The sequence below is a fragment of the Pelodiscus sinensis genome, chromosome 13, assembly GCF_049634645.1.
Source record: "Pelodiscus sinensis isolate JC-2024 chromosome 13, ASM4963464v1, whole genome shotgun sequence".
In the NCBI taxonomy this organism is placed as follows: Eukaryota; Metazoa; Chordata; order Testudines; family Trionychidae; genus Pelodiscus; species Pelodiscus sinensis.
In genome coordinates this window covers 33743138-33754490 of record NC_134723.1, presented here as the reverse complement: position 1 = coordinate 33754490, position 11353 = coordinate 33743138, and the positions used below count along the sequence as shown (strand labels likewise).

At 48.5% G+C, this 11353-nt stretch overlaps 1 protein-coding gene across 3 annotated transcripts; it reads right to left on the bottom strand.

Annotated features, from left to right (window-relative positions):
- Nucleotides 1-3107: 3107 nt before the first annotated feature.
- Nucleotides 3108-7263, bottom strand: C1GALT1C1 (C1GALT1 specific chaperone 1). 3 transcript variants are annotated; one of them, XM_075940985.1, is made up of 3 exons: nt 7055-7263; nt 5960-6095; nt 3108-4527 (listed from the first exon to the last, which is right to left on the bottom strand). In XM_075940985.1, the coding sequence occupies exon 3, from the start codon at nt 4519-4521 to the stop codon at nt 3565-3567; it is 957 nt and encodes a 318-aa protein (XP_075797100.1). In that variant the 5' UTR covers nt 4522-4527; nt 5960-6095; nt 7055-7263; the 3' UTR covers nt 3108-3564. The 3 variants fall into 3 exon arrangements, with proteins under 3 accessions (XP_075797100.1, XP_075797099.1, XP_075797098.1); XM_075940984.1 differs by lacking the exon at nt 5960-6095 and having other exon boundaries at nt 3108-4544; XM_075940983.1 differs by lacking the exon at nt 5960-6095 and having other exon boundaries at nt 7055-7260.
- Between the last annotated feature and the right edge of the window lie 4090 nt (nt 7264-11353).

Sequence of the window (11353 nt, the reverse complement as noted above, 5' to 3'; positions counted from 1 at the left end):
CACCATGGAGATGCAGCTTCCCAGAGCACTCCTGTTTCTTGCCCCCCCCCCCGCCTTTGCAAGGGGGTGTGGGGAGAGAGTCATCACTTGGTAAGTTGACTAGTCAACTACTTGTTTACATCCATAGCTGTGACTTTGAGGGACTATAGTCTAGTGACATGCAGAGACTGTAGTGATTTAAAATTCAGTTACACTATACAGACTATTATTCCACATTTATTGTTTCATGGTCTTCTAGTTTAATTCTGCTCCATTTCCAAACTAGCATTTTCTATCATCCTGGGTTGTGATTTCAAGCTCTACTTCATCTAGCTCCCTTTCCCATAAGAGATGGCACCACATTCCTAATAGGAGTGAAAACTAGTAAATACTTGTCATTATGTGAACTGGGAATTAACAGCAGATCTGAGTAAGAGATGCCCATTTTTAATCTCTTCTGACCATGTGCACTTCAAACGAATCGAAGATTTTATGGAGTTTAGAAAATGCAAAGAATTAGGGATGTGAAGGACTAGTCGACTATTCGATAAGCAAATGCTTATCAGTCAACAGGCTAGTCAACTAGTTTCTCCCGCCTTCCCTCTGCCTATCAGAAAGAGGCAGCGAGGAGGGGGTACTTCAAAGCGGCAGCACTGCTTGGAGCCTGGAGCTAGACCCTGGGCTCCATGTGGTGCTGCTGCTTTGAAATGCCATGTGCAGCCTGGGGCCAGCACATGACATGTTAAAGAGGCAGTGCCACATGGAGCCTAGGAATTGAGCCCACTTCAAAGGAGGTGATGCCCTATTGCCTAATTGAATAGTTGATGAAAATGCATCGACTATTCAGTTAGTCAATATGTAACATCCCTACCTCACAGCAGGACCAAGCACCTTCTATGTCATCCCTGATGGATGTCTATCTAACCTGCTCTTGAATATCTCCAGTGATGGAGATTCCACAAATTCCCTAGGCAAATTATTCCTGTGTTTAACCACCCTGACAAGTTAGGAAGTTTTTCCAAATGTCCAACCTAAACCTCCCTTGCTTCTTGTCCTATCACCAGCAGCAAAGGAGAACAATTTTTCTCCCTTCTGCTTGTGACACCCTTTTAGATACTTAAACAGCTATCATGTCCCCTATGTCTTTTTCTAAACTGAACAAGCCAAATTCTTTGTCTTCCCTTTGTAGGTCATATTTTCTAGACCTTTAATCATTTTTGTTGCTCTTCTCTGGACCTTCTCCGATTTCTTCACATCTTTCTTCAAATGTGGTGCCTAGATCAGGACACCATAATACAACTGAGGCCTAATCAGCACACAATAGAGCAGAAGAATGATTTCTCATGTCTTGCTCACAGCACTCCTGGTAATGCATCCTAGAATCAAGTTTGTTTTTTCTGCAATAGTGTCACGCTGTTGACTCATTTAGCTTACAGTCCACTATGACCCCTCAATCCCTTTCTGCAGTACTCCTTCCTAGATAGTCACTTCCCATTCTCTGTGTGAAAATGATTGTTCTTTCCTTTGCAATTGTCCTTTTAAACTTCATCCTATTTACCTCACCATTTTTCCAGTTTGTCTAGATTATTTTGAATTATGACCCTATCCTCCAAAGTACTTGTAACCCCTCCCAGCTTGGTATCATCTGCAATCTTAAGTGTATTCTCTATGCCAATATCTAAATAGTTGAAGATATTGAACGGAACCAGTCCCAAATTTTACCCCTGTGGAACACCATTTGTTATGCCCTTCCACCAGGATGCTGATAGTTAAAGGCTCAGATAGCTCTTTGCATATTCTAGGATGCATTTAATCATGAGCACTTTCTTTGACTGACTTGAATAGGTTAAAATTTACTTTAACTTATGCTTTAGAGTATTAACACATTCAACTATTTTGAGAGACTCTGCAGTGCATACCATTACACCAAACAAGCTGATCCAAAGTGCAATGTAAGAGCTATCTAAGCAATATTTTAAAAGGACCCCCACTTGCTCAAGTGAATATCAGCCAACAGCTGCACCACTTTGTTTTTAAATATATTTCAAACATTTAACTTTCACAAGTTTTGGCTTGTTCTGTGAAACATGTCATTGATAATGTAAATCCACATTAGATAAAACTATCTTTGGGTGAAGATGCCTGCACTCTGCCACAGTTTAACAGGTTTTAGGGTCACAATAGCTACTTCTGAAAAAAATTAAACCAGTATTCTAACCACAGAAATAGTAAAGAATTTTTACTAACTGGTCAGTATCAATTGCAAACCTTTTCCCTATTTGTTTGTACTATGCATGCGGTGAAACGGAGTGTCAGTATCTGTCTTTCTGTGCTACTTGCAGTTAGCTAACTAATATTAGTTTGTTATAAAAGTGAAATTTTAATACAACAGCTTCCACACGCCCCAGGGGCTAGATATTTTGTCTAAAAACACAAGAGACCCAGCCTTGTGATAACCCAGTTATTTCTATGAAAACAGTGAAGGAGGTAGACTAACTAGCCATTTTGAGGATGGCACGTAAGTATACAAAAACTGTACATAACAGGAGTGAAGAACATTAGTGTATGTAATGTCTACTATGGCATGAAAAGGAAAATAATGTTTCAGATGCAGCATTTCATTCTCTTCAGTGATCAGGAGAAAGCAGTTTATTTTACTGTAATCTTAATTTTTTGAAATTGCTAGCTACTAGAAAATTCTGTTTAGAAGAACATATCCTGAGTTACCAGACCAAATGTGTTTTACAAGGAGATTCCCCATCCCCACTGAGGTTTAGAAGACTCCTTCAGATAGCATTATCAAACATGCTTGGTTATTCCCTCTGGCATGAGCTTTCTGTCTACTGCACCCATCTGCATGTTGCTTCTTAAATTGCAGCTTCATGGATGTTTTTTGGCAGAAAGTAGTGAACTCTGCAGAATACTAGCAAGTGTACAAAGTAACAGAGGGAAATACATGTGTCACTAAACTTTTTTTTGAGCGAATCAGGCACAGCAGCCTTCAGCTGATTATGACATTGATTAGGTTTCTTCATATTAATGCTGCAACATTTTCCTGAAAAATGAAAAAAACTCAATCTGCTCATTTCTATTATAGACTAGAACTGAAATTGCTTTAAGCACTAGTGTAAAGAAAGCAGCTTAAAATTGTACTTTAATACTAAATCTGTATTTTCAGTTTTATTTATACATCTTAGAAAGATATAAAGATTTAAGTGCATGGAAGAATCAAAAAATCTTGCAAAAATATATTTAAATTACAATAGATTAAGATTCATTTGAGTTCACTTATAAATATTTAGTCATACAAACATCCCCTATAAACTTGTATCCTTTATCTCTCAAACATTTTAGCATTACCATTTCTCATTCTACACCCCCAAGAGCCAGAAACATTTTGCATAAAAATGTTTTAAGAAAAAAAATTCCCCCTTTAAAACTAAAAATGACCAAACCCTGATGTGCAAAAAATACAGATACCATCAAATACAAAAATTGCACCAGCTTGTATACATGCAAGTCACATTGTATATTAACAGCTGACTGCATGTTCTACACAATACATATGCCGCCTTTGAACAGGTATCAGTCATTGTCTGAACCTTCAGGAGGTAAGAAAACCAGTGCATCTTTGAAATTGTGCCCATAGGGTCTGAGCCTATAAACACCATACATCATTACATGCATGTGATTAGGAGCCAGTCCATTGAAAGTGATGGCCATGTCAGAACAGCAACCCTCTATTACTTGTTGAGGTTGATTAGTCATTGCTTCTTTAATAAGAGTACCAACTGATTTGGTGTTAAAGACATCTTTTCCTTCAGAGTCTTCTGCATTTTCAGCTAATACACCGGTATATTTCAGACAGACTGCTAGTTGTTTATCCTCAGAGAGTTTCCAAATCAAGCCTCCCTGTTCTGGACACTTGTCAGGGTCTTCAAAAATTTTAGAGAGTCTTTTTAGGGACTCTATACTTAAGACAATCCCTCCATCACCATCTACATACTCAAGCTCTCCTGATTTTACAGCATGCCCTGTATAAAAAGGCTGCGATGCATCTTTTTTCAGCAAGAAGTATTTGAGATTTTCTATAATAGCAAATGTAGTTGGATGTGCTAGAAAGAACCAGTTGTACTCATCTTTATAGCGTTCATACGCTAATTTATAAGCTTTTCTCATCATCACCCACATGTCATTTGTGTTGAGAACAATAGAATCAAACACCTTCACATTTTCAGAACTGTAGAATTCTGCCTTGTCACAGTGTTTGCTCCATGTTTCTTTCACTGCAGCCCAATGTCCAAGATCTTTAGGTTTTACAAGGATGATACAATAAACACGGATACTATGGCTGAGCTCCATTCGCTCGCCTTCTGACAGATTTAAGACATCTTCTTTGTTAGGTGCTTGAATATGATGATGCTCATGATGATGTGCTTTAGTCCCATGGCCCATTTTAATATGGCCTACGAGTGTAACAAACACACAGAAGAGTCCTCCTATCATCATACCTTTCACAAAAGAACTGCTTTCGGAAATCATTTTTTCCTAGAAAGAAAAGACACCTTTTGAAAGATTATGGAAATTTGTTTTATCTGAACAAACTTTTTCTGTTCACAATATAAAACAAGTTCTTCAATTTTAAACTGAAGTAATAGTTTCTCTAACTTTCTTCTGTAATTTAAATAATTAAGCCTCTATATATTGTCATGAACAGAAAAGCAAGAATTAAAATGCTCTTTAATTATTCCTGCATATTAAGGATGTTAAAGAATGGTTATTTGGCTAATCGTGCAATTGATACAATTTGCATCAACTACACGATTAGTCAATAAGGGTTGCTTTGCAGAACTGCAATGGGGGTAGCTCCTGGAGCATGCTGGCTGTGCATTTTAAAGTAGTAAGAGCTGCCAGGCTCGTATTACATTTAAAATGCAGAGCCAGCGTGAGCTGGGATTGCTCAATCCCAGCTTAAACTGGCTCTAGGACAGAGGTGTCCAAACTTTTTTCAAAGAGGGCCAGATTTGAAGAAGTGAACATGCGTGAGGGCCGTCCCCCGCACTCTCAGCCCCAAGGCGGAGGGCCCGCAGGGTCAGAGGTGGGCAGAGAGCACAGGGCATGCTGGCCTCACGGCGGCCCGGGGGCAAGGCGAACCCGCAGCCGAGCGGGAGAGCGGGGCTGCTGACGTGCCCTACAGGGCAGGCTCTAGGACCGCGGAGGTGGCGCGGCCGGAAGCAGCGCGCTGGGCGCGCCAGTTCAAAAGAGCGCCGGGGAGCCAGGAGAGGGGGAGGAAGCGGGGGCCGTATTAAATCGGAACATGGGCCGCAATTGGCCCGCGGGCCGGACTTTGGACATGCCTGCTCTAGGAGCTACCCTAGCTCTTACTACAGCACAGGGGGCTCCTGGAGCTGGTACTGAGCTGGTTCAGCAGTGCCTGTTCACGACAGCCCTGGCTGGCTGTGGGCAGGGGCTGCTCCGGCAGCAGCCGCCTTGAACAGAGGCTGCTCCCTGCTGGGACCCCTGCGGATAGGGGCTGTTGCAAGAGCAGTGTTTCCTATCTCCCCTCTTCCCTGCTGCCTCTGTTGCCAGGTGTCCAGTTTTCAGCCGAGCAGTCTGCTATTTGTGGCCCGTCTGGTTTAAAAAAAGACAGAAAATACTGGACATGTAAAGTGGCTGGTGGTTTGTTTTTTTCGGACTGAATGCTGCTGGGGGCATTCTTTCCCTGCCATGTCTTGTGGGGGGAGCATGGCGACTTAAAGGTGCAGCAACTTTTTTTTGGGAGGCTCAAGTTTAGTGCCCCCCCCCCCTTTTTTTTTTTTTGCTCAACCAATTTTCCCCCCTGCCATGTTCAGGATTTTTTGTGAAAGTATCTGGCAACCGTACAACTATCTGATAAGTTTATCAAGTAGTCAACTACTTGCTTACATCCCTATTACATATTCTTATGGTAACAAGTGACAGGATAAATATGTTTCTGCACATTAACTTTGTAAAAGTATTTTCCTCAAGGTCTTTATCCTCAGAAATCTGTTCAATCGCTTCTCTGTGTGCTGGATGGAACAACTTGGCACTCTTTCCTTAAGAGCTAAACTGTAGAATGGTCTCAGCTGTGATCCCTGGGAAACAATCAAACCTGGGTTATTTCCTAAGAGGGCTGAGACAGAGGATTTGAGAGTTTAGTACTTTATACAGAAGGCCAGCACACACGTTTGTAACATGACAATAGGTGAACAGATACTTTTCAATTAATCTATTACAGCCTTTGGCCTTTACAACTGAGAACAAAAGGTGCAAGTGTCAAGAGTAGGAGGAAGCATATAACCTACAGAATGGCAAAGTGCATAGAAAGATAACTTCCTCTTAGGCAAGGGTAGCATAAATCCCCAAAGTCAGGTGGGCCCACACAGCCAGGAAAGCACTACCTAGCATAAAAGTGCACCTCATTCCCCTCCCCAGATATGAACGGCAGGCACAATCACTTATTTAGTGTTCTGCATTATTTTGATTCTTCAGTTATTAACAATCCTGCCCTGGGAAAGGGCACAGGAACCAAGGATCCTTTGGGCTTTACGTGGCCTGTCCGAACGGGGCCATGTCCTGCTTTTCTCGTGACAGTAACGGCTCGCGCTGAGAGAGAGGTGACAATCATGGCTCGTGGAAGGAGGAAATGCCGGAGCAGCTGGTGCAAGGGCAGGTCCCTAGGAGGACGAGGCTGTTTACTCTGGCCCGCCCCTGCTAGGAGAGGGCGAGTGTGAAAAGAAATCAGAAGGGGAGGCGGGAGGGAAATAGGAGCCGATATAAAGACAAAGCCCAAAATACCTGGACTGTCCCCGTGACACCTGCTTACCCCAAGCCCGCTCTGAGGTGGGGCGACAGGAACGGAAGGGGGGGGGCATCGCCCTTGCTGTGGGACAGGAGAGCGGGGCGCACGGGAGCAGCCGCTGGGGGGGGGCGGTGCCCACTAACGGCGGGGCCACCAGCGCCCGCTGGCCGGGGGGGGGGTATTTTTCCCTGCCTCGACAGTGACACGTTCTCGGCGCGTGCGGGCTGGCAAGGCCCCGTCCCCATCACTCACCGGTGCCCCCGGCGGACTGGCCCAGGCAGGAGAAGGCGCGAGCCCCCCGCACGCAGACGAAAGCGGAACTGCTTCCTCTTCCGGCCAGCCGGGCGCAAGCGCCGCGCGCAGCCCTTCTAGCCGCCGGCCGCTCGCTGGTTCGCCAGGGGCGGGGCTGAGAGTGGAGACCGAGCGGCTAGATCAGGGGGCGGGGACACAGCCTCTCTCCCTCCCCCCCCCCCTCCCTCCTGCACAGCCCCTCCCCTTCTCTGCTCTTCCTTCATCCCTCCCTCCTCCCCACAGCCCCTCCCCCAGCACAGCCCCTCCTCCCCTCCCCCACGTCCTTCCCCGCCCCCCACAGCCCCTCCTCTCCTCCCCCACGTCCTTCCCTGCCCCCCACAGCCCCTCCTCCCCTCCCCCACATCCTTCCCCGCCCCCCACAGCCCCTCCTCCCCTCCCCCACGTCCTTCCCCGCCCCCCACAGTCCCTCCTCCCCTCCCCCACGTCCTTCCCCGCCCCCCACAGCCCCTCCTCCCCTCCCCCACGTCCTTCCCTGCCCCCCACAGCCCCTCCTCCCCTCCCCCACATCCTTCCCTCCTCCCCACAGGCCCTCCCCCAGCACAGCCCCTCTTCCCCCTCCTCCACGTCCTTCCCCCAGCACAGCTCCTCCTCTCCTCCCCCACGTCCTTCCCTCCCCCCCACAGCCCCTCCCCCAGCACAGCCCCTCCTCCTCTCCCCCATGTCCTTCCCTCCTCCCCACATCCCCTTCCTCAGCACAGGCCCTCCCCCTCCCCATCCTTACCCCCTTCCCATTGTTATCCCCTCCTTCCATCTTCCTCAACAGCACAACCCTCCTTCATGCCCACCCAACCCGCACATAGACCAACCCCCCTCCTGGCATATACATCTGCTTGCCATCCATCCCACACATAGCACAATGCCTTTCTGCACATCCACCCACCAGCCTTACTAGGGACGTAAAAAAGGTTTTAAAAATGTAACCGTTAAGAATCCTAGCAGTTACACGGTTACACACATGGTGGTCTCTGCAGTATCAAGCTTGTACTGCAGAGCCCATAGCGCAGCCAGCTCCCTGGGAGTGGGGCCAGCAGCCGAAGTGGGTGTGTACTGGGAGCCCCCTTATAAACCTGCTCTCAGAGTGCACCGGTTCTGGCTGCCAGCCCTGCTCCCAGGGAGCTGGCTGTACTGTGGGATCTGCAGCATAAGCTTCGTACTGCAGAGTCTGCAGAGTGGGGTGGCAGCCGGCTCCTCAGGAGTAGGATCGGGAGCTGGCAAATGGCAAAGTGTTTAACTGTAATGGAAACCAATAGTTATCAGTTAACTGTTTAAATGGTTGAATGCTTATATCCCTACTCTCTACTCAGTCTGTGAATCCACTGACTGCTGAAGTACCTCACTAACTCACTGCCTCAACCAGTTTCACTACATCAGAGTGCCCACCCAGTATTGCACACAGCATTGTCCCAAATTTACTCATTTGTCTTCCATCATGGACGTGTCACCCAGTATCACACCCTCCTCATCCATCCCACACAGAACTACCCTAATCCCTGCACCTCCATTTGCCATCTCTCCATCTCTCTCACACACAGTACAGTGCCGCCCATATTTTTGTTCCTTGTCTTTCTTTCACAAACACAGCACCAACAGTCCCTGTGTACCTACTCATCACGTTACAGCAGTGGTTCTCAAACTGTGATCTGTGGCCACCTTCCATGGTCCGTGGCTCAAGCTCAGCCCCCCCTTCCCTCTCCCTGCATCAGTTTGCCCGTGCTGGCACTCTAGCCTCACGTCCCCATCCCTCCCCCCTGTGAGGTTGGAGCACCAGAATGGCTTCCATCTTGGGGAGGGGAAGTCCTTCCATGGGTCCAGCTCATGAGGAAGAAGTGCCCATATCCCACCCTCTCATTTTGCTCCTGCACTGCCCCCTGCCATGACCCCACAACTCCATCCCACTCCTGCACCCTTCCCCCTGACTAGACACCCTACCCTCATCCTGCTCCTGCACACCCCCTCCTAGTCAGACAGCCTTCCCCATGGCCTGCTCCTGCACCCTCCCTTGCTCCTGCACCCTCCACACTAGCTGGACACCCTATCCCCAGCCCGCTTCTGCACCCTCCACTCTAATCAAAACACCTTATCCCCTGCCCTTCTTCTGCATCCTCCCTTGCTCCTGCACCCTCCTCCCTAGCCAGACACCTTTTCCCCAGCCTGCTCCTACACCCTCCCTCCTGACCAGAGGCCCTACTCCCAGCCTACCTCCCTCCCTCCCAGACCTCATGCTCTCGCTCCCCCTCCTACACCTCACCTCCTGCATCCCCCATCTCTATCCCTCTCACTGGCAGCCCTGTCCCACACACTGAACCCCTCATTTTTGTTCCTACCCCAGAACCTAGGGGGTGTCCACAAAATCCACTTACCCCAAATCCCAGAAGAGAAAATCTGGCCCATAAGAAGCCCTGAACCTCAATACTCCTGGCCCTGTTGGGCTGGAGCACCAGAGGAGTGAGATGTCTCAGTTGGGGGCTGCGGTTTTTTAGAGGGGTTTTTTTTTTTTTGCTTCTCACTTGTGTGGTCCCCAACTGTTTTTTCTGTGGGTCAGTGGCCCCAATCCAAAAACGGTTTCCCGCCCTTTCATAAATAAAGAAAACATCAAAACCTTTTTAAAATGAAGTTTGATAAACTAACATGAGAAAGTTCAAGTGCTTACTCTGTTTAATAATTTAATATTTCCTTTCTTGCTGGTTAAATTAAATAGTTTCTCCCTGCTGCAGCACTATCAAAATGGCTGGGGCGTAATTATGTAATTAATAGTGAGTTTCCATTAGCAACTGGTAGTCCACAGAAAGGTTTGCATTGAGCCAGGCCAGCCACGGGTCAAAAAGTTTGAGAACCACTGCCCTACAGTACAGGCAGTCCCCGAGTTACGCGGATCCGACTTATGTCAGATCCGCAGTTACGAACGGGGTTTGCTCCCCATCTCCCTGGTCTGCTGGAGACCAGCAGACCAGGGAGACGGGGAGCAAAGCCTCTGAGGACGCCGGCAGCGGGACAGCCGCGGCGCGTCTGGGCTGTCCGCAGACCAGGAAGACGGGGAGCAAAGCCGCGGAGCACGCGGGCAGCAGACAGCCCAGACGCGCCGCGGCTGTCCCGCTGACAGCGTCGTCAGAGGCTTTGCTACCCGTCTCCCTGGTCAGCTGGTCTCCAGCAGACCAGGAGACCAGGGAGACGCGGAGCAAAGCCGCGGAGGACCCGGGCGGCGGGACCGCGGTGCGTCTCGGTCCACCGCCGGCGTCTCCCTGGTCTGCTGGGGGGGGGGGGCGCAGCTAGTACGCCCCACCCCCCAGCAGACCAGGCTTTTCTCTGGACGCCTGTGGTAGAGCAGCTGGGGCGCTGCCGGTTGGTCCCGCAGCGCCGCTCTGGGCGCTACTGGACCAACCCGGCAGCACCCCAGCTGCTCTGCCCCAGGCGTCCCCAAGTCAGCCGCTGCTGGTCAGTTTCAGCAGCGGCTGAATCAAGACGCCTGGGGCAGAGCAGCTGGGGTGCTGCTGGGTTGGTCCAGTAGCGCCGAGGAGCGGCGCTACTGGAGCAACCCAGCAGCACCCCAGCTGCTCTGCCCCAGGCGTCCCCAAGTCAGCCGCTGCTGAAACTGACCAGCGCTGACTACAGGAAGCCCGAGGCAGAGTTGCTCTGCCCCGGGCTTCCTGGAATCAGCCGCTGATCAGTTTCAGCAGCAGCTGACTTGGGATACCTGGGGTTCTTAAGTTCAATCTGTATGTAAGTCGGAACTGGCATCCAGATTCAGCCTGTTGAAACTGATCAGAGGCTGATTCCAGGAAGCCCAGGGCAGAACAACTCTGCCTCGGGCTTCCTGTAGTCAGCTGCTGGTCAGTTTCAGCAGCGGCTGAATCTGGACGCCAGTTCCGACTTACATAAAGATTCAATTTAAGAACAAACCTACAGTCCCTATCTTGTACGTATCCCGGGGACTGCCAGTATACACAACACATCAATTATATAACACCCATATACAACATTTGCCTCACATATATGAGAACTGTTTCCATAACACGTAAAATACCACACATATATTACCTACACAAAGGTGCCTCAGGTTAAAGTTGAGCATGTGCTTAAGTGTCTTGCAGTAATGATTCCTCAGGGCACAAACCTCTACCACTGAAGGTAAGAGAGAATCTCATTTGGCTGATAACAAAATAGGGCTAATTATATCCCTCTGAGTAGTTCTGGTGCTATCTACTAGGTAGCAGATGTGCACATAGGCACTAGACAAAACAT